The sequence below is a fragment of the Panthera onca genome, chromosome E2 (assembly GCF_046562875.1).
Source record: "Panthera onca isolate mPanOnc1 chromosome E2, mPanOnc1 haplotype 2, whole genome shotgun sequence".
NCBI lineage: Eukaryota > Metazoa > Chordata > Mammalia > Carnivora > Felidae > Panthera > Panthera onca.
The window spans coordinates 9,012,506-9,034,894 of NC_138353.1; the positions used below are offsets into that span (position 1 = coordinate 9,012,506).

At 53.8% G+C, this 22,389-nt stretch overlaps 4 protein-coding genes across 6 annotated transcripts in view; 3 read left to right on the forward strand and 1 right to left on the reverse strand.

The window, feature by feature from the left end:
* The window catches only part of CYTH2 (cytohesin 2), a 69,273-nt gene that overhangs the window by 7,228 nt on the left and 39,656 nt on the right, over positions 1 to 22,389 (reverse strand). The window lies entirely within an intron of this gene.
* DHDH (dihydrodiol dehydrogenase) lies at positions 1,927 to 9,824 on the forward strand. Its single transcript, XM_078439551.2, has 7 exons — positions 1,927 to 2,092; positions 2,481 to 2,592; positions 3,129 to 3,292; positions 5,357 to 5,609; positions 8,308 to 8,432; positions 9,267 to 9,420; positions 9,670 to 9,824. The coding sequence occupies exons 1-7, from the start codon at positions 2,003 to 2,005 to the stop codon at positions 9,777 to 9,779; spliced, it is 1,008 nt and encodes a 335-aa protein (XP_078295677.2). The 5' UTR covers positions 1,927 to 2,002; the 3' UTR covers positions 9,780 to 9,824.
* On the forward strand, positions 13,790 to 17,514 carry BAX (BCL2 associated X, apoptosis regulator). Of its 2 annotated transcripts, XM_060651692.3 has the most exons (6): positions 13,790 to 13,914; positions 14,492 to 14,543; positions 14,634 to 14,780; positions 15,181 to 15,316; positions 16,791 to 16,895; positions 17,343 to 17,514. In XM_060651692.3, exons 1-6 carry the CDS (start codon positions 13,881 to 13,883, stop codon positions 17,445 to 17,447), a joined length of 579 nt encoding a protein of 192 aa, XP_060507675.1. In that variant the 5' UTR covers positions 13,790 to 13,880; the 3' UTR covers positions 17,448 to 17,514. The 2 variants fall into 2 exon arrangements, with proteins under 2 accessions (XP_060507675.1, XP_081647611.1); XM_081791485.1 differs by lacking the exon at positions 14,492 to 14,543 and having other exon boundaries at positions 13,802 to 13,914.
* FTL (ferritin light chain) lies at positions 20,218 to 21,699 on the forward strand. Its single transcript, XM_060651694.3, has 4 exons — positions 20,218 to 20,546; positions 20,717 to 20,863; positions 21,135 to 21,260; positions 21,377 to 21,699. The coding sequence occupies exons 1-4, from the start codon at positions 20,445 to 20,447 to the stop codon at positions 21,527 to 21,529; spliced, it is 528 nt and encodes a 175-aa protein (XP_060507677.1). The 5' UTR covers positions 20,218 to 20,444; the 3' UTR covers positions 21,530 to 21,699.

Here is a 22,389-nt window from a genome sequence, read left to right on the forward strand (position 1 = left end):
GAGAGTCCCTTCGGACCCGACACCTAGCTTGCCCCTCAAACCCCCCCATGTGGATGATATCTTAGGTAAATACAGTGCATTGTGGAAGCCGGAAATTGACATGGCTACATTGTTTAATCAGGTACAGATCTGATTTGGATTTTTCCAGCATTTCTTTGGGTTTACATGCACTTTAAAAATGTCTGGTATACAGTTCTATGAAACTTTATCAAATGTGAATATTCCAGTATCCATTACTACAATCAGGATACAGAAATGTTTCATCCCTGCAAGGGACACTCCCTCCTGTTACCCGCTACGAACAGCACGCTTCCCCAAACTTTAACCCCTTGACACCGCTGGTCTGTTGTCTCTCGCCATGGTTACCAGATAGAGAATAGGTTCCAAACTCAGGTTCGGCCGCTCGCTGCTGCAAAACCAATACTCGATACACAAGTGATGGTGGGAAAGGGAAGTTTTTTATTCAGGAAGCAGGCAACCTGGGGAGCTGGTGGACGAAAGTCTCAAAGACCATCTTCCCCATATTTTTTTTTCTTTTTCATCACAGCAGTGATCTCGCGTACTCAGTGCGATCCATTAATATTTTTATTCAGCAGTTTGTGTGTACTTGGAACCTCTGAGCCTGTGGAAGTCAGATCTTAATTGAATGTCAACAAGGCAAGAGAAGTGGATGGATTTGCTGTGGGTAAAGTTGGCCAGTCTCTACCAGTTGACTTGAAGAATATAATTTACTACAGTTTGCAGCAGGTAGATGCCATTGAGGCTCCAAGAGGGAAAGCAATTGTACAAAGCAATACAGTCAGGCAGTGGCAAGAAGGCGCTGGGAACCCATCAGCCTGGCTCCAGGGTTCCTAAGAAGCAGTATAGCCTGGTTTCTAAAACTATAGTCTTGGGGCGCCTGGGTGGCTCATTTGGTTGGGCGTCCAATTTTGGCTCAGGTCATGATCTTGCGGTTCGTGAGTTCGAGCCCCACACTGGGCTCTCTGCTGTCAGCTTGGAGCTCACTTCGGGTTCTCTTTCTCTCTGCCCCTCTCCCACGCGTTCTCTCTCTCTCTCTCAAAAATAAGCTATGATCTTTGGAAGCAGCCAATTTGCAAGCCCTCATATCCCATGGCTCTCTGGGGCTGCTTCTCCCTCTGTAAACAGGGAGCAGTAGAACCTAGTTTGCAGACCTGTGGTGAGAAATTAGAAATGAAGTAAGGGGCACCTGGGTGGCTCAGTCGGTTGAGCATCTGACTCTTGATTTGGGCTCAGGTCTTGATTTCCGACTTTGTGAAATCCAAACCTGCTTCCGGCTCTGCACTGACAGCGTGGAGCCTGCTTGGGATTCTCTCTCTACCTTTCTGCTCCTACCCAGCTCGCTTACCCTATCTCTCTCTAAATAAATAAATTAACTTATTTTTTTTTTAAATGACGAAAGTAAAGCGTGGAGCTGGGGGCCTGCGCCACGACATGTGTTCTAGAAACATTAGTGGTTCTTATCTTTTCTATTACTATCTTGTCCCTCCCTCTGAACAATTTCTAAGGGCGGGCAGCTTTCTGAGCAAAACAGTTGGGAGGAGGAATAGGGACAGCCCCTAAGGGTGGAAGGTTGACAAGAAAAAAAGCCCTTCTTGGGGCTCTTGGCTGTCCCAGTCCATAGATCATGCGACTCTTGATCCCTGGGCCCTATATCTGGTATAGAGTTTACACAAGCAAAAAGAAAAAAAGCACCTCCCGTTATGTCAGGTGGTGAGAAGTCGCCCTCTGCAAGGTATGAAGCATTTCTGATCCCACCCCCTGCGGGGCGGAGCCAACGGTGCGCTCTTCCAATGGGGATGCTACATTTAAAAGACCTCCTCCTTTGCATTGGGACTGGAGGGGCGGGCAGGCCTAGTGGCCAATGAGAAGTGGCGTAGGGGCAATGGGGGAGGAGAAATGACCACGCCCCCCTGTGGGCGGGGTGTCAGGCTTTCAATTTGCAACAAGAGGCGGCTGGACTTAGGGACTCAGCATTTTTGCGATGGCGCTGCGCTGGGGCATCGTGTCAGTCGGCCTTATCTCCAGCGACTTCACGACGGCGCTGCGGACGCTGCCTCGCTCCGAGCACCAGGTCCACACTCCCTCCGGAATCCTGTGGAAGAGCAGGCCGGGAGGCTCCTGGGTCTGAGGGAGGAGGGAGTTAGGGTTCCCTACTCTTTTCTCCACTTCTGTCCGAAACTGGAGTTTCGTCAAGTTTGGGAGGGTTTTGTTCTGAGCTACTGTGAAGAGAAGAAATTTAGGCACTAAGGTGTCAAATGATCGCTTGTCCCAGATCTCTCTTTCCCAGGACCCGTGTCCAGCCCCCCTCACCTCCTTCCCCAGGACCGTACCTCCCCGCCTCCGCCCTGGGGGATATAGTTTTTCTTACCGGGGGCCTTCTCCATCACCTCTCTCCCAGCCACCTGCCCCGCGCCTGCGCCTTCCCCAGTCCCTCTAGTCTGACCCTAGCGCCCCTCCAGGTGGTGGCGGTAGCAGCCCGCGACCTGAGCCGGGCGAAGGAATTTGCGCGGAAACATGACATCCCCAAGGCCTATGGGTCCTATGAGGAGCTGGCCAAAGACCCGAATGTGGGTGAGTGACAAGGGCCTCCGAGGCCCCCGCGGCGCTGCCTCTAGCTAGGCTGCTCCGTAGGATAAGCAAGGCTCTGCGGGATGGGCCAATCCCTGTGTGCTTCTGGAAGGATCTGGGGCTGGCAGGCAGAACTGTAAGAACGGGCTTGGTCTGGGATTAGCGGTCCGGTATGAAATTGCATTTAGGGACCAGTCCAGGAGGGGCTTGAGTTTCTAAGAGAGCCCTTTCAGGCTTTAAGTAAGCTCTGGGGCCAGGGCTGCTGTGTTCTGGAATGGCCTGGATGGAAAGGCAAGACGGTGTAGTTGCACAGCAGCCTGACCGGAGGTAAGCTGCCTCAGCTGGCATTGTCCTCTCCTGCTTGCCCTTCTCAGTTTCCTTATCTGTAAAACGGGCAAAATAATGGTACCTACCCCTTGGCGTAGAACTTCGCCCAAGGTCTTAGGATGGTGGGGGCGGGAGCACTACGTTGGGGGCGGGTCCCGGAAGTCCGGGGTGGGCAGGGCTTCTGATCTCTTGACCTCCTCCCTTCCAACTAGAGGTGGCCTACATTGGCACTCAGCATCCCCAGCACAAGGCCGCGGTGTTACTATGCCTGGCAGCGGGCAAGGCCGTCCTGTGTGAGAAGCCCATGGGCGTGAACGCTGCGGAAGTTCGAGAAATGGTTGCCGAAGCCCGGTCCCGAGGTCTCTTCCTTATGGAGGTGAGGGTGCGACCTTCCAGCCTCCAATGTAGCGCTTGTCGCCATTACTAAACGCCAGTGGACGTTTTTGGAAGAACACAAAGGCAGGGTTTGTCAAGAATTAAGTTGTCCACAAAGTGCACTGGGGTTGGGGTGTTTTCCCGGACGTGGCTGAGCGATGCCATGAAACCTACTAGCAACATCTATGAGGAGTGAGAGCCATTGCTTTTGGCCGTTAGCAAACATGGCAGCCTGAAAGATCTTTGCTCAATGGCACAGAATAGCAATGGGCTTACTTTCGGTGGATTTCCAAGGATAGTGGTCAGAAGGCCGAGGGCACACCCACCAACTCTCAAGGTCAAACTGCCTTTGTTTTCGCCCTTATCAGACACGGCTACTTACCGGGGCCATTTGACAGCTTGCAGAATGCCAGTAATTAAGATGGCTGCCAAATGGCAATGGATAGCGCCAGCAGTTAAGATGGCCGCCAAATGATCTCCAGAAGCTATTTTCATGTTAAGGAGTCTCCTGGTTCTTAAATGCTACCTTGCTGTAGGTTCTGCCAGTAGTAGTAACGGCTGCCTCTTACCTCCCCAGGTTCTATCTAGCTGCCCTGTCCCCAGTATTGCTCCTAGTCTGCGAAGTTCCCTATGCCTCAGAAATGGTCAAGATTTGATAGGGTTACTCAGGGCTTCTGGTTCTCACTGTGCCTGGACAGTGCTAAGATTCTGAATTTATTGCTTCCTCATTTTTATTAGCACCTGATACATTTCAGATCCAACCCTAGGAGCCGGGGTTCATTAGGTGTGAGATACAGGCTCAGATTTCCACCAGCTGCAGATCTGCTAGGGTCACAGAAGTGGGCTCTCCCAATGCCCAGTTGCACGGACTTTCGTGGATACAGCACCGGGCGGTTGACACAGCACGGGGGCACCAGCCCAGTGTAGGGGATAGTCAAGGAAGTTTCGTGCAGGTAGGGGCTGACCTGAGCCTTAAAGGAAAAGTAAATTGCACAGGGAAATGGGCCAGAGAGGAAAAGCAGAGTTAAGACTTAAAGAGGACAAGAATGGGCAGGTTTCACCTATGTAGTGTGAACTTGACCTTGGACAGACTTTGGAGTCAGAGGACTCTAGACTTCTCACCAGTTCCTAGCTCTGTGATCTTGAGCAAGTAATTTGACCCAACCGGGCCTCAGTTTTCTCGGCTATAAAAGGGACATATGATAGCTACCTGGCAGGGAGATTGGGAGGAATCATTATGCAAAGTATGTGTCTTGCCCCTAATACATACTCTGTAAATGGGAATTGATAATAGGCATTGGGGAGCCATGGGCAGGGGTGGGACAGGGGCAACTCTAGGAGAAGGAAAGATGCCTCTGGGGCCAGGTCGGGGGTGGTCCGAACCGGGGCGGGGGGGGGGGGGGAGACTGTGTTATCAGTTTGCCATTACAATGTACTACCACAGACTGGGTGGCTTAAACAACAGAGATGTATTTCCTCCTACTTCTGGAGGCTAGAAGTCTAGAAGAAGTCAGGGGCTAGAAGATATCAGCACGGTTGGTTTTTCCTGAAGCCTCTCTCCTTGGCTCGTCAATGGCCGTCTTCTCCTTGTGTCTAAATGTGGCCTTCCCCATGTGTGTCGCCGTCCTAACCTCTTCCTGTTGGATTAGGGCCCACCGTGATGACCTCATTCCAACTTAATTACTTCTTTAAAACCTGGTCTCCGGATACATTCACCTTGGGAGGCCCTGGGGGGTTAGGACCTCAACATGAATTGGGTGGGGGGCACAGTTGAGTCTATAACATTGGGGGACTGGAGTAATGGTGCAGATGAGAAAAGATAAGGCTAGAGCTGCTCCTATGGGAATGGAGAGGCGAGGTGGAGCCAGGGAGAGTTAGGGGCACAACTTGGGGACTGATGGGTTGTGCAAGGAAGGGGGACGGGTCTTGTTTGGATAGTGGGGAGGAGCGGGGACCCCCTCAAGATTGGGCTGCAGAAGGGAGAGGAACTGGTTGGTTAATTCCTGGGTCCTGACGCCCTTCCTTTCTTTTCAATGGTCTTGCTCTCTCCCTCTGTGGTGTGCAGGCCATCTGGACCCGCTTCTTTCCTGCTACCGAAGCTCTGAGGTCCACTCTGTCTCAGGGAACTCTGGGGGAACTCCGGGTGGCTCGGGCAGAATTTGGGAAGGACCTCACCCACATCACCCGGGCTGTAGACTGGGCCCAGGCTGGCGGTGGCCTACTGGACATCGGCATCTACTGTATCCAGTTCATCTCTATGGTCTTTGGTGGGCAGAAGCCAGAGAAGATTGTAGCCATGGGAAGGCGCCATGAAACAGGTACCGTCTATCCCGGACTATACAATGGTGGTAAGAGTCATCCTCTCTCGCCGGGAGCCCTGAGCCGGGAATAAGTCTCCTAGCCCATGAAAATCAGGTTAGACAGCTGGAGGAACTTTCTTCCTGACGTCAAAGAGGATCAGAGTTGAGAGTGTGGGCAGGCTCTGCACTGGGAATTGCTGTGTGATCTTAGCCGAGGGACTCAACGGCTCTGAGTCCTGGTTACTGGTCAAATGTCGACAATAGGGTGGTCGTAGGGGCGCCCGGCTGGCTCAGTCGGTAGAGCATGCAACTCTTGATCTCGAGGTCTTGAGCTTGAGACTCGTGTTGGGAGTGGAGAAGGAAGGAAGGGAGGAAGGAAGATAATACTAGGGTTGTCATAAAGAGCTCATTAACGAAGTCTTTTCAGCTAGCTGGTTTGGCCTCGTGCACGCTGTCGGTGCAACAAACAGAAGGCAGGGCTCAGCGTGCAAGCATTTTTCAAACTTTCGTTTTGTCCCTCGTTTGCTACTGTTCCATGGCCCAACGTCACCTGATTTCAGAGGTGAGCCAATAGACTATACCTCCTGATGGAAGGAGCTACAAAGTCCTACTGTAGAGGGGCCCTCACAGGGTAAGGAGAGGAATTCTGTGGCCATCTTTGCATACAGTACCCCAGGAGGCAATGACTGACCAGGAAAATATATATGGGTGAAGGTCACACTCTAGAAAACCTTCTCAGGCTAGTATCTGGCCAACTTTTAGACTAAATAGTAGCTGTAAAAACAGATTCTATTTATCAGGGCGCCTGGGTGGCTCAGTCAGTTAAGCGTCCAACTCTTGGTTTTGGCTCGGGTCATGATCTCACGGTTCGCGCGTTCAAACCCCATGTGGGGCTCTGTGCTGACAGTGTGAAGCTGCTTGGGATTCGCTCTCTCCCTTTCTCTCCACCCCTCCCCTGCTCAGGCTCTCTGTCTCTCTCAAAATGAATAAATAAAGTTAAACACAATAATTTAAAAATAAGGGTGCTCGGGTGGCTCCGTTGGTGAAGTGTCCGACTTCAGCTCAGGTCATGATCTCATGGCTCATGAGTTTGAGCCCCGCATCAGGCTCTGTGCTGACAGCTCAGAGCCTGGAGCCTGCTTCGGATTCTGCCTCTGTCTCTCTCTCTGCCCCTCCCCTGCTCGAGCACTATCTCTCTCTCTCTCTCTCTCCCTCTCTCTCTCTCTCAAATATAAACATTAAAAAAATTTTCTTGCAGAATTTATAAATAAATAAATAACAGATTCCATTTATCAAGTGCGTCTTCCACATTAGGGTTATTACAAGGATGATCCCCCTGAGCTAGATATATTATAGTTGCCCCCATTTTACAGGTGAGGACACTTGAGTTGCAGACAGGGACAGTGACTTATCCAGGCTCACAGAGTCGATCCAGCATAAGGACTTGGGCTAATCTGGAACCAAAGAGAATTAGGTCAGTAGGTTCTTCCATCTATGGCGTGCGTGATGTGTTCCCGAACCAGGCTGCTACTCCGCAAGCTGTATTTAATTTTCAACTAATGCTTATGTAGCACTTACTGTAATCTAAATAGCATTCTAAGTGCTTTGTGCATTTTACGTCATTTAATGTAATACCTGTAATAACTTGGATGAGACAGTTTCAATTATCCCCATTTTATTTAAAAAATTTTGGGGGCGCCTGGATGGCTCAGTCGGTTAAGCATCCGACTTCAGCTCAGGTCATGATCTCACAGTCTGTGAGTTCGAGCCCCGCGTCGGGCTCTGTGCTGACAGCTCGGAGCCTGGAGCCTGCTTCAGATTCTGTGTCTCCCTCTCCCTCTGCCCCTCCCCTGCTCATGCTCTGTCTCTCTCTGTCTCAAAAATAAATAAAAACTTCAAAAAATAAAATTTTTTATTTTTTTATTTTTTTTAAGTTTATTTAGAGACAGCGAGTAAGTGGGGGAGGGGCAGAGAGAGAGGGAGAGAGAGAGAGTCCCCAGGAGGCTCCACGCTGACGGTGTGGAGGCTCGAACTCACAATCTGTGAGATCATGACCTGAGCCAAAATCAAGAGTTGGACGCTTAACCGACTGAGCTACCCAGGTGCCCCCCTCTATTATCCCCATTTTATTTTATTTTTAAATATTTTTAAGTGTTTATTTTTGAGAGAGAGAGAGCGCGCACGCACATTGGTGGGGGAGGGGCAGAGAAAGAGAGAGTCAGAGAATCCAAAGCAGACTCCACGCTGTCAGTGCAAAGCCCTATGTGGGGCTTGAGCCCACGAACTGTGACGTCACGACCTGAGCCGAAGTCCCACGCTCAACCAACTGAGCCCCCCACGCGCCCCAATTATCCCCATTTTAGAGCCGAAGAAACGGATTCTCCCAAACCTATACAACGGGTATTTGCAGAGGATGATGTTGAGGCTCTGATACATTAAGTCTCCGTCCCTCTCTTTTTCTTTTCTTTTGGTAACAGCTTTCCTGAGATAGAATTCGCACACCGTATAATTTATCCATTCCAAATGTAGAATTCCATGGCGTTAGTATATCCACACTTCACACAAGTGGAGCCCGACAGCAGGCCAACTTCTATGTCTGGCTTCTGTCACTTCGCCTGGTGCTTTTTCGTGGCTGCGTTAGAGATGAGACCTCTGGCCCAGGGCGCCCTAGGCAGGCTCTGAGGCCAGGCCTTCTCCCGTGCTGTGCCTTCCGCAGGTGTGGACGACACCGTCACTGTGCTCCTCCAGTACCCAGGAGGGGTCCACGGCAGCTTTACCTGCAGCATCACTGCTGAGCTCTCCAATGGGAACTCTGTGAGCGGTACCAAGGGCATGGCCCAGGTGAGGCGGGACTGGCCAAGCCAGTGGGACTGGTCCCAAGTGCTGGGAACTGGGAACCGGGAACCGTGGCCCCTGGCAACAGGAGTGGGCCCGCTCTGGTTGCTGGGGCTGGCTGTGGGCCGAATTGGCCTTTTCCCCCAGCACTGCTGAGGAACCCATCCCTGACCACCAGGCTTTGGGATGGGTTTGGCTCTCCGGGCTCCTTCCTGACCGTGAACTTAGTCCGTCAGAAACCCTTAGGCCTGAGGAGAAACCGTTATCGACCGTGCTTAGAGGGCAGCTGTGGCCTTTGGGATTGCTTCCAGGACGGGATCTGTGCCTGACCAAAGAGCGGCTTCATTGGGCTTCGTGGGGCGCTGTCGCTAGAAAGAAATCCTGTTCTTAGAAGAAGAGTTTGGGCGTTGCCCCAGACTTGAACTGCAAAATTTGGACCTTGCCCTGGCCACATCTCTATTTCCAGTTTGGCCTAGACTTGGGTATGGAAATAATGGAGGCTTCCCAGGGCTCTGGGGCCAAAAACTCAAGTCACCTAGGAGATAAGAAGGTGCTGGATTATCTAAGTCTCCTCCTGGAAAAGGGGATTCACACACAGATAAGCTGTCTTCACTGGGCCTAAGCATCAGGTGAGAGAGGGGTTTGCCCCGGGGGAGACGAACAGACAGGCTTCTAGTGGGACAGTCATGCTGTTGAGCAAATCCCCCAGTGAGGGGGTAGGGGGGCAGGCCCTCCTGAGGTTGGAGGGTAACCAACCTCTAGCCGCCAGGTGTGAGAGGGAGGCCCCTAAGCATCATTAGGCTGGAGCCCCCCAGGCAGCCACCTCTTATCTGTCCCCAGATCCTCAGCCCCTGCTGGTGCCCAACAGAGCTGGTGGTGAAGGGAGAGCATAAGGAGTTTGCGCTGCCCCCAGCCCCAGGCAAGGAGTTCAACTTTACACATGGAATGGGCATGACTTATGAGGCCAAGCATGTCCGGGAGTGCCTACGAAAGGGTAAGGATGTGGAGGAGGGGTGAGAGGGTGGCAGGGCGGAGAGAAGCAAGCCTGGTAGGGGAGTGGGCCACTCCTCACCCCTTGGCCACTCTCAATAGCTGTCTGGAACTACAACTCCCAGGATCCCCTGGGGGCATCCATCTGTACAACCCATGTATTACTTTTGTGCCCCATGGGATTCTGGGGATGGTAGTTCTTTCGATCTTTGAGGCGTGCATAGGAGGGGTCCCTAACCGTACTCTCCCCCAGGCCTGAAGGAAAGTCCTGTGATTCCCCTGGCGGAAAGTGAACTCCTGGCTGACATCCTTGAGGAAGCGAGGAAGGCCATTGGGGTCACCTTCCCCCAAGACAAATGCTGATGCATGCCCCGAATAAATAAAGGCATGGTTCCCACAGAAATCTTAGCGATGGTGGTTTGGTGGGAGCTGGAGAAAGCCCACCCATCAAAGGGGTCACTAGTGAGTAAATTTGGTAGAAGGATGTGGGGAAGGGGAGGAAGGCAGAGTCAGGACCACACTTCTCACAAGTTTTTGGAGCAGACACCTGTGGGCAGATCCTTGGTTTGCCTAGCATAGACTCTGTGACCTTGGGCAAGGAAGAGTGGGTGGGTAGGAGGTGTCCCCAACTGTCCTCTGCCGCAGCTCCTCCCTGCCCCCGTCTTCTCATCGGTGAAGAAGAGACATACTACCAACCACACTCTGGGGAGGAATAAATGCGATAGTATATGAACAGCCTCCAGCATCCAGTAGGTTCTCAAAAAATGTTAACTGATGGGGGCGCCTGAGTGGCTCAAGCAGTTGAGCGTCTGACTTCGGCTCAGGTCATGATCTCACAGCTGGTGGGTTCGAGCCCCACGTTGGGCCCTGTGCTGACAGCTCAGAGCCTGGAGCCTGTTTCGGATTCTGTGTCTCCCTCTTTCTTTGCCCCTCCCCTGCTCATGCTTTCTCTCTCTCTCTCTCTCTCTCAATAATGAGAAAACGTTAAAAAAAAAAAAAAAAAAAAAAAAAGCCCTAACACATAAACAACATACAGAACCTCGTGAAATTCACTGGCAACAACTAGTCACATGACCTTGGTGAGTCACAGAGAGTCCAGGAAGTTCAGTGCTGCCAGGTTCTAGAAGATTGAGATGGATACGTTGGGTTTGCACGAATGATTCTCACTGTGGGCACACGAGAGGGACTAGATGTCAATCAAATGCGTTTTCTATTCCAAGTCTCTTTATACATCATTCAGGTATCACTACATTGGCTTCAGCCCTCTGTTTGCTTGGTTTCAATCTTTTGTGTGGCAAACACTGCTAGATGTCCCTTCAATCATGGACGATAGGAAAGTTTTCACTGGACATGTGGCTGCCCAGCTAAAGACTACATTTCCCAGGCTCCCTTGCAACTAGGTCTTACCACGTGAATGGGTTCTGGCCAATGGGATGTGTGCAGCTTCTGAGTTATGGCCTTTTTTAGGCAAAGAGGATGGCCTCCCTTTCAGCCTCTCCCTTCTTGGGACTGGAGTAGAGCTGTGTCGGGCACTGGCGTGTCCTCTTCCCCCGCGAGATGGAAACCATGTGTTGCAGACGGTGGACCCACAAGCTAGAAGGCTAGAAGAAAAACACAATTATGGAGGTAGGCAGGCCTTGAGATCCGCAAGTTGGTGAACTGGAGAGCCAGGAGGGCCGATGTTTAGTTCCAGTCCGAGTCCAAAGGCCTGAGTACCAGGACAGCTGGTGGTGTAGGTCTCATCAGAAGGCAGGCAGCTGGAAATGCAGGAAGGGCTGATGTTTCCGTGTGAGTCTGGATGCAGGAAAAAAAGCCCATGTCCCAGGTCGAAGGCAATCAGGCAGAAAGAATTCTTTCTCCCTCTGAGGAGGATCGGCCTTTCATCTCACCGGATGGGCTCGCCCACAGCAGGGAGCCTAGTCTGCTTTACTAAGTCACCAATTTAAATGTGAATCGCACCCGAAACACCCGGAGAATGTTCGACCAGAATATCTGGGCGCCCTGTGGCCCAGTCAAGTTGACCAAGAAAATTAAGCAGGCAGTCCCTGACACCGGAAATTCACTCCCTGTTAATGTCACCGGGGATTGCATACTCTCTCGGACTGTTACACAAGAGGTCAATCAACTTCACTGTTATTTAAGCCACTCTTCCACTAGCCATTGCTAGAGCAGCTGAATGGATGTGCCGCTTCCCAGTTTCCAAAGATATGTCCTGTCCCTGCTTACTTCCCCCGTTAAGAGTTGGAGTCTGCTTGATCTCAGCTTAGGTCTCGATCTCAGGGTCAAGCCCTGCATTGGGCTCTGTGCTGGGCGTGGAGTCTACTTAAAAAGAGAGAGAGAGAGAGAGAGAGAGAGAGAGAGAGAGTTGGAGTCTAGTTCCTCTTCCCTGAAAATGGAGGGTTCTCATGACTCACTCGTAACCCTTGCCACACGGATGCTCCATGACTTGCGAGGCTGGTGGGAAAGGCACTGCAATTTCTTCCTTGTTCACAGAAACACTTTTTAAAAAGTTTTTTTTTTAATGCTTACTTATTTTTGAGAGACAAAGACAGAGGTGGGGGAGGGGCAGACAGAGAGGGAGACACAGAATCCGAAGTAGGCTCCAGGCTCTGAGCTGTCAGCACAGAGCCCGACACGGGGCTCGAACTCATGAACCACGAGATCATGACCTGAGATGAAGTCGGACGCTTAACCCAGGCACCCTGAAGCTGCAGTGACTCCTGAGTTAACTTTGGAAATCACACTGTCATTTCCACAATACCCTACTGGCCACACTGGTTAGCCCTATTCAGTGTGGGAGGGCCCTACACAGGGGCATGCATATACCTGGGGACTAAAGTCATTGGGGACCATCTTGGAAGAGGGTTTCACAGTTCCAAAGTAGCATCCTTGTTATTATAAACAGTTTTGACTTCAGAACTAGCTAAAAAGTTTTCCGGGCCCCTGGGTGGCTCAGTTAGTTAAGCATCCCAACTCTTGATTTTGCCTCCGGTCAGCATTGCCAAGTTGTGGGATCAAGCCCTTCATGGAGCCTGCTTGAGATTCTCTCCCTCTCCCTCTGCCCCTCCCCCACTCGTGCTCTCCCCTTCTCAAAAAAATAAAATAAAAAGTTTTCTCCCTCCTGCTCAAAGGCTGCACTGTTGAGAGGTGGGCATCAAAAAAGCCCTTTCTTCTTTTCTCTGTAATTAAGGCAAAGGGAGGGCTCATTCATTGGGCGGAAATAACAGGCAAAGATAAAGCTAGCTTCAAAGTTAACAGGAAACACTTTCCCCCAAGGACATGCTTTCTTACAGAGAAACTTTGTTCCCTAGAATCCGCTCGTTCCCTCAGTAAAAATGAAACATCCCACTCTTGCCTGTAGGCATTTGAAACAGAGTAGCAGCCTCAATTTCCAATCCTGGTGCAGAGCCTCACATAACGGGTTTAGGGACCACTCCGTATCCAGATCCGCCTTGTAGTTTCCAAGGACACGAGCACCCGGTTCCTCTTCACAGTCTGCACCTGGTGTTGCCCTACCCTTCCTGCAGATCCTGTGAGAACTCTACCTTTTCCTTCGTCAAAATGCTCCATGGTTTCTCTCTTGTGTGGTCTCCGTCATCGCAATGGGTCAATAAACTTGACTTTGTCACACTTATGTTCCTGGTGGTGTTAGGCTGATGTACTAGGACTCCTATAATCTTCTATTGCTATGGCTCCCAGCCACCCTTGGGACAGAGATCCCTTCTCTTGTATGCTCCCCCCACTTCATTATCTGACCCCGACCTATTTTCTAATCCGAATTCTCTTGTCCTCTTCTTTTAAGAGGAAATATCATTTCTACGCAGCAAAGTGCACACTGCATACGCACAGTTCCATGAATTTTTCAACATGTGTATCCCCGAGTAATCATCATCTCGATCAAGATACAGCATCTTCCAGGCACCCCGGGTGCCTGTCTTGGGGCCCCTTCCTGCTCATACCCTGCCAATCTGCTACCACAGGTTAGTTTTGCCATTTTTTGAACTTCATATTCCTCGTCACAAAAACAGCTCACAGACTCTAATCGTCTAAAACGTCCTGCCTCAGTGAGTGAGGTTTTTGGCCTCCGATGTTGCTTCTGCCCTGGGAAGGTCTTAAAGTCACCTGAAACTTCCAAAAATACTGCATGAATGAATGAATGAATGAATGAATGAATGAAAGTTACAGCTGCCATTGAATGAGTGGCGGGTGGAAGGGCGCCACGACGGGGTCTTACCTGTAGGTGCAGATTAGACAGTCACGTGATAGGGGCCCCGGCCTCCCCAAGCAGGTGAGGCAGGTGCTGTCACGTGACCCAACCGCCCTGCGGGGCGACAGCCCGCGGGCCGCCATTTTGCGGGGCGGTCACGTGAGAGCACGCACGTTCAGCGGGGCGCTCACGTGACCAGGGGCGTGCTGCGGCCGCCCGGGCGGACCCGGCGAGAGGCGGCGGCGGGAGCGGCGGTGATGGACGGGTCCGGGGAGCAGCCCAGAGGCGGGGGTGAGGCGGGAGGCAGACGGGCGGGAGGAGGGCGAGCCCCCTCGCCGGCCGGCCCCACGATCCCTCCTGCCGGTCTTGGGGCCGTGCGATCTCCAAGCACTCCGGGGCAGAAACTCCCGGATCGGGCGCTGCCAGCTTCCAGCCCCCTCCCTCCCCGGGGGTTCCCGGCTCTCTGGCCTCCGCGTCCCGATGCCTTTCTGCCTGGCGCTCTCGGACCCCCGAGAAGCTGGAGACCCCAGAATCCCAAGCCCCGGGGCAGGCCCGGGCTTGTCGCCGGCACCACTTCCTGGTGGGAGGGGCGGGTCTCTCCTCTGCCCCCTCAGGCCAGGGGTCTGGATGCATGAAGCGTTCCCTCTACCTCCTCCGCCGGAAGAACGCAGGATACTGGCCGAGGCTCCCTGCCTTTATCTCCACCAGGGACTCAGCTGCCCGGGCCCCTAGGCACTGTACCTACCAGGGACCCAGAAATGCAGGACCCCCTAGTGTTGTCCTCCCTCAGAGATCATGAGCCACCCTAGTTCCCTGAATCCCCTAGGACCCAAGAGTCCAGGCACGTCTTCCCTCCTTTCTCCTCTAGGGCCCACCAGCTCTGAGCAGATCATGAAGACAGGGGCCCTTTTGCTTCAGGGGTGAGTCTGAGGTGTGATTATTGCCGAGCGGATTGGAGGAGTGATGCCCCATTCTGATTCTGCACCCTCCACACTCCATTCCCACTCTAGTTTCATCCAAGATCGGGCAGGGCGAATGGGGGGAGAGACACCCGAGCTGGCCCTGGAGCAGGTGCCCCAGGATGCGTCCACCAAGAAGCTGAGCGAGTGTCTCAAGCGCATCGGAGATGAACTGGACAGTAACATGGAATTGCAGAGGTGTGGCCCCTGGGCCCCAGGAATCCAGCCACTGGTCCCCTTCTCCGTCACATCCCCAGAGCCCTGGCTCTCAGGCCCCTCCTCCCCTGGGCCTGGAGTTCAGATCCACAGTCTGCTACTCCCTCAGACCCCGGCGTCCCGGGCCCCACCACTCTACCCGGCTCCCTGGCTGAGAAGCCCGCCCTTGCTCTAGGATACTGACACCCTCCCTCAGGGAGTCATTTTCCCCACTTTCCTGAATGTCCATCTCGTCCCTTTCCCCCGTGTTGGCCCGTTCTTTTTCACGACAGCCTAACTTGGGCCTCGGCATCCTTGTCTTTGGTGTGAGGGGAATCCCAGAGTCTCCCCCACGCCCTGCCTGGTCGTCCCTCGGCAGCACTGGCTTTCCTCTTTCCTGCAGGATGATCGCAGCTGTGGACACAGACTCCCCCCGCGAGGTCTTTTTCCGAGTGGCAGCGGAGATGTTTTCCGATGGCAACTTCAACTGGGGCCGGGTCGTTGCCCTCTTCTACTTTGCCAGCAAACTGGTGCTCAAGGTGGGCGGCTGCCGGGCAGTGAGCCCCCAGGGATGCTCCGCTCAGACCCAGGAGGACCTGGGAGTCGTGAGGCCAACCCCTGTGGCAGCCCACTAAGCGCAAAGGGAATGGAGAGGGCTACGGGCTGGTTTGTTGGCTCCCTCAGTTACTCGTGCAGCAGACATTTATTGGGCCTACTATGTGCCCGACCCAAGAAGCGGCACCCAACAAAGCAGGCTAGGTCCCTGCTCTCGTGGAGCCCACGATGTCTGATGAGTGTGGTGATGTAATTGTGCAAAGTGGTCGGGAAAGACTTCTGAGAGGGGATGACCTCAAAGCCAAAGTCGCAGCGATCTGTGAAGATTGGGGAAAAGGCATCTGATAGCGGCCCCGGCAAGTGCAAAGGCCCTGAGGCAGGACCAAGGCTGATGCATTGAGGGCAGGGAGGAGGGGGAATGGGTGGGAAATGAGGGCAGATTGTGAGGGGTCCGCTGGGCCACTGCAAGGATGTTAGCTTTGCTCTGAGTGAGATGCGAGTGACTGGGTGGTTAGAAACAGGAGAGTGGGGTGACCTGACTTGTAAATCTAAAGGACTGTTCTAGCAAGCAAAATGTTAATTGTACAATCTAGGCTCCAGGTATGTGGCTATGCACTGTAAAATTCTTTGAACTTTTCTATCAGAAGTTTGTCACGATAAAATATGGGGGAAGCAGAAGCCCGACAATTTTTTTCTGGCCATTGTGGGTAGAAAAGAAAGATTATGGGGCAAAACCTGGGAAATGTGGGAAGGGGGCACCTATAATAGTCCTGCTGAATGATGACTAACCTGGACTCTGGTGGTCACAGTGGAGCAGGGGGGGGGGGGGGAGCAGATTTCTTAATGTGTTTGCCAGATTAATGATGGGGCTTGAATGTTGGATATGAGGTGGACAACAGGGAAGAGACAGCCAGATAGAGGGTGGGAAAGGGAAGTTCAGGTTGTTGGAGAGTCATGGGCAGGGGGGGATGGCTAGTCCTACCTAATGTGAAGGTCAGAAAACCCCTCTCTGGAGAATGACTTCAGACCTGACATTAGAGCTTTGAGGGAGGAGTAAAAATTTGCTTGGTTAAAGCCTGTTTAGGTAGAAGAATCAGCATGTGCAAAGGTCCTGAGGCAGGGAAGAGTTGGTGGGAATGAAGATGTGGAAGAAGGTAAATGAGACACAGAAAAGAAGTGGAAAAATGGAATGCGATCAAGTCAGAGCCTTCATACAGGGCCTTGTGGGCTGAGCTATGCCTTTTGGTCTTTACCACCTGGGGAGCCATGGAAGGTATGTGAGCAGGGCAGTTGACAGTAAAAAGATCCAGTTAACAATTTACGAAGCTTGTTCTGATTATGAGTGGAAAAGAGACCGCAGTGGGGCAGGAGGGGAGGCAGAGTTGAGAAAGGCGTCGGGCCACTGTCCCGACAGGGAGGACAAGGCTCAACCCCTAAGGCCTATTCCACTCCCTGCAGGCCCTGTGCACCAAGGTGCCCGAGCTGATCCGGACCATCATGGGCTGGACACTGGACTTCCTTCGAGAGCGGCTGCTGGGCTGGATCCAGGACCAGGGTGGTTGGGTGAGGCCCCTAACCTCCCCCCACCCCTACTACTCTGAGACCCCCGAGTCCTCCTGAGCCCAACACAGTGTTGTCCTCCCTGACTCTGGATCATCAGATGGGGTCTATAATGCATTTCCTCACACGTCTGATCAATTCCTGACTCAGCTGGTCGCCCCTGACCTCTCGGTGACCCCCTGACCTCTCGGTGACCCCTGACCTCTCGGTGACCCCGGACCTAACTAGTATCTCCTATTCTCCCTGGTGCCTCCACTTCCCCTGGAATCCGTCAAGTTTTTTGATAACCCTACGACCCCAACTCTTTAGTATCCATTAATCTTAGGCTTTTACCCCCACTCATGCCCTTTGACCTCTCCCAGGCCCCTCTCCCTCCCTGATTCCTCACATGCTGGCTCAGGGGCTCCCCCTTGGCCCAGCTGCTGAAGTGACTCATGTACCTGTCTGCAGGACGGCCTCCTCTCCTACTTTGGGACACCCACGTGGCAGACAGTGACCATCTTTGTGGCCGGAGTGCTGACTGCGTCACTCACCATCTGGAAAAAGATGGGCTGAGGCCACCAGCTGCCTTGGACTGTGTCTTTTCTGCATAAATTATGGCATTTTTCCGGGAGGGGTGGGAATTGGGGGCCATGGGCATTTTTCTTACTTTTGTAATTATTGGGGGGGGGGGGGATGTGGGGGAGGAGAGGTCTGGTGGGGGCAATAAACCTCTTTCAGGCCACACTTCGGAGTCTGAGTCACTGAGCTCTCTCCCTGGCTGTCACAGGAGACCAGACTTCACGTGCCGGCAAATCTGTTGAGGGAGCCCAGTGCCCTCTGGGTTAGTGCGGGATTAGGTCCCCGCTCTGCCCTCCAAAAGCCCACAACTGGGAGGGGACCGAAGATCACTAGCGTTGAGGTCTATGGTGGTGCTGTGTTCCAGGCAGCAGTGGGCAAGACCTCAGACAGGCAGTGGAGTCCAGGCTGTAGGACAGGGCAGCAGGCCCTGGAGAACTAGGCCTCGGAAGCTTCCACCATATGGGACCAGAGGAAGTCGCACACTTAGGTGGCGAATGGGGCGGGGCGGGGGGGGGGGTGGCAGGAGTCAGTGGACCAGGAGAGGGCTCTAGAGCCCTGTGGGGAAGCTACCCGAGGTCAGAAGGCTGGGCCCAGAAGATCCAAGGGAGAGGTCAAGGCCTGAGCTTGTGCTGAGTGGCCGGAGAGGAGGGGACAAGGCTGGATGGGCTGGGGGGAGGGGGGGCCCCTCCCGGAGAACAGGCCCGGGTGCAGATACTGCAAAATGGCCTAGAAGATTGGACGCAGAAGAGGAAATTGGAGATTGAAATCACTTAGTCACAGCGTCTGCTGTCCCTTCTCTCTGGGTCTTTCTGTCCTCTTGTCTCTGGGCCTCTTCCCCCATCCCCTGTCTACCCCTCACCCCCAAGATCTGGGTCCTTCTTCAGATCATCTTTGTCTCCCCCCTTCCCTTCCTCTCCCTCTACCTGTGAGCATTTCCAAAGTCACCCCTCTCTGCAGGTGGGGCCTGGTGGAGGCTAAAGGTCTTTAGGCTGAGGTTTGAAATTTGGTGAATGAGTAACTCAGGCCCCATTGTGACTGTGTGCCTGGAGCACCTGCCCCTCCCCCATAGACTCTCCCCAGAGACACCAAGTCAGGGGAGAGCTGTCAGACAAGATAGTGAAGGGAGACTGAGTCACCGCCCAGAGAGGAGACAATATGGCCACAGGCCCGAGGAACTCGAAAAGACCGTAAGATGCAGAGACAAAGCACACTCAAGGTGGCACCCTGGGGGAGGGGGCCAGACTTGGATCCCAGCCAGGCCTAGTTCCCAGGGTCCCCGCCAGTCAGCAGCCTGGCAGGACATGAGGTCAGTCAGTGGCCCCACCCCGCCTCTGTGCCTGAGACCCTTACCGCTGAGTTCAGCATGACTCAGCACCGCTGCTCTCCTGGCCACTGGCCCAGGGGCCCCTTGAGGACCCCAGATACCACCCCGGTCCAGCGTCCCCTTGGTCAGAGGACACCTTGCCTGGGCTGCTTGGAGCGGGCCCCCTCTGCAAAGCAGGCCTCAGTAGCTTTAGCTCCCCTGCTCAGCCTGCCTGCTACCTCCATTAGGGCACTGCAATAGGTTCAAGTTCCTGTCTTTGTCCCCCCCCCCGGCCATCAACTAGGACGGGGAGCTCCTTGAGGGCAGGTCCTGGTTGAGCCAATCTGCTTCCAGACACCAGCCTGGAACTGACACACTTAAAAAAAAAATGTCCATTGGTCAAAGACACATCCCATCCACAGGTCCCCAGACCCTCCTTGGGTCCCTAGGATGCAAGGCTTCTCTTTGTGACTTTGAAGAAGCGCGTGTGAGGCAAGACAGGGACAAGAGAGACTGCTTCAGAGCCAAAGGGAATTTCAAGTCTGGCTGCCCTCAGAATAGTCTCCAGGAAATGCAGCCTCAGAGACACCCAAAGTTTGAGTGTCATTTCCCCAAGATATTCCAAGTGGCCCAATCTTTCAAAGGCTCCAAAGGGCTCTCCAAGTCCTCCTACCTCTTAGAAAAGCCCCTACTAGGCTTCCAGAAATATCCCTCTCCCCTGTTACAGGGGGGATTAAAGGGGGAGGATCCCAAGAACAACTGTCCGTTTAATCTTGAAGATCACTTCATGAGCCTCAAGACCCCCAACCCTCTTAGGGGAAGATTCCAGAAAATATGAACTTCCATTGTCAGCTCTAGGGCTACAGAAATTCCCAATCTTTTAGTGAACTCCAGGGCTCCAGGTCCCTCTCTCAACCCATCTATCAGAGAGATACCCCAAGATTCCAGAAGTATCTCACCGCACCGACTTCCAAACTTTGTAATGATCCAGAGACCCCTTATCTTCCAGAGCAACCCCCACTCATCTGGAGGTATCCACACCTCTGAGGAACCTCCAGGGCGCCAGAAAGATCCATGCTCTAAGGCAACCCCAGAATCCAATCTACTTTGCTGAGACACTCCCAAGACCCCAGAATCATAATTTTCCAGGGCTCCCAGTGTCCCCATTAATCTTCCACCCACCAGAGAGACCCCCCCCCCACACACACACAATCCCCTGACTGTCCAGAACTAGCCCCAGGACCCTTGCACCCCGTAACCTCCCCACCCCCACTTCCCCATTTCACAACAGCCTCGCGCACTGGCGCGTGACTTCCCCACCTCTGGGCGGGGGTCTGGGACTCCTATCAACTCGGATTGGTCAAGCGCGGGCTCCAAGCCCCGCCTCCCGACACCGCAGATTGGCCGACCGCTGTCCCTGAGCGCCCCACCTCCGCGGCCCCGCGCGCTATAAAAGAAGCCGCCCTGGCCACGGCCTTTTGCAGTGCGCCCGGCGGTCCTGCGGATCTGTCTCTTGCTTCAACAGTGTTTGGACGGAACAGACCCAGGGACGCGCCTTCTACCTGCCTCCGACCACCCTCCAACCTTTTTTCCAGTCGCCACCTTCGGAGCCATCTTCTTGCCCATCCTCTGCCTCCGGGACCAGCCAACACCCGATTTTGAACTTAGCTCCTCATCACCAACCAACCATGAGCTCCCAGATTCGTCAGAATTATTCCACCGAGGTGGAGGCCGCCGTCAACCGCCTGGTCAACATGCATCTGCGGGCCTCCTACACCTACCTCTCTCTGGTGAGGGTCCCCAGGACGCCCCCAGCCCAAGTTTCCCCCAAGTGCGCACCTCTGGCCCTCTGCGCACGCGCTGGCTTTCTTTGTCCCGTTGGGTAGTCGGGGGGCGGAGTCGGGGCGCCTGGCCGGCCTTTCTGCCCTGTAACCCGTGTTCGCGCCATCTCTTCCCGCAGGGCTTCTATTTCGACCGTGACGATGTGGCTCTGGAGGGCGTGGGCCACTTCTTCCGCGAGTTGGCTGAGGAGAAGCGGGAGGGCGCCGAGCGCCTCTTGAAGATGCAAAACCAGCGCGGCGGCCGCGCCCTCTTCCTGGACGTGCAGGTAAATAGTGCGCGGGCGGCGGACTACATATCCCAGCAGCCCGCGCGCGCGCGTAGCGGTTTAGGCACCGCGTGGGTTTCTGGGCGATTGTGTTCGCTTTTGTGCTGCTCAAAATGGAGGCGCCCCCGGGTTCCCGAAGCCGCAGCTGTCCACGCCGCAACGTGGTGTCGTCGCATGGGTGGTTGTGGGAGACTGGGGGTGATAAGATGCGAGATCTTAGACGGCTTTGCCACGTATGTAGCGAGTCCTGAGCCCTCTGTCATCTGTACAGAAGCCGTCCCAAGATGAGTGGGGTAAAACCCTGGACGCCATGGAAGCCGCCCTGCTTCTGGAGAAGAACTTGAACCAGGGCCTTTTGGATCTGCATGCCCTGGGTTCTGCCCGCGCAGACCCCCATGTGAGTACCCCCTTCATCCACATGTAATTGGGCCAATTTCCTTTCGAGCCTCGTTTCCCCCTCCGTCGCACCGTTATTGTGTAACTGACCATATTTTCTCCTGTCCTGTCCCTCAGCTCTGTGACTTCCTGGAGAATCACTTTCTAGATGAGGAGGTGAAACTCATTAAGAAGATGGGCGACCATCTGACTAATCTCCGCAGGCTGTCCGGCCCCCAGGCCGAGCTGGGCGAGTATCTCTTCGAAAGACTCACCCTCAAGCACGACTAGAAGTCTCTGGAGCCCAGCAGCCTTCGAGAGGGTCCCTCTGGCATTCCCCCCAGATGTCAGGGCTTGTGCCTGAGTCTCTCCTTGCAGCCACTAGGCAGCTTTTTTAACCAACCTGGAGCCTTCTCCCAAGCCGTGGACCAAATGAAAACAATAAAGCTTTTTTGCAGCAACCGGTGGTTTTGGGTGTGTGTGATACGAGGTGGTACCGATTTTCGCAAGGCTTCTAGCTGTTCCGCACCCGCAGGGAGTGCTGTTGGCCCCACATCTTTGCTGTTCGTTGCCAGATCTTCCCCAGGGGGTGGGGTGGGGTAGCAGGTTCTCTGCTTTGCTGGGCTGTCAACTGCCCCTCCCACAGGGGAGAGCCCAGACTCCCAAGGAGTCTAGCAAGACCTACTGTTGGTAGTTGGAAGGAGGCATTTAGAGACGATATAAACAGTAACCAGAAATGGGCTCTGATGACTAATGTCCAGCAGCGGGAGCACAGAAAGGGCAAGAGGTCCTGAGCTGGGGGTGTGGGGCTCAGCACGGAAATGGGATGTGAAACTTAGGGCTAAATTCTCCAAACGGGGACTGAAGAAGCTTGGGGAGGATTAGCAGGCAGCCACTGGGTCCAAGCTACAAAACTATGACCCCCCCCCTCCCCCTCCCCTTCCGTTTCTGGTAGAATCTTAACAGGAAATGGCTCCTGGACTTCTGACACCACACCTGTTGTCTCCCAACTTTGGTGGCCACTGGTGATTCCGGCAGGGGAGAGGGATTTCTGCGTCCATCACAAAACACCGTGGCTAACGGGAAGGGCGGTCACACATGCGAATCTAGTTTTCTACTCCCCCGAAATGTGATTGGCTTGGAGCTGCACT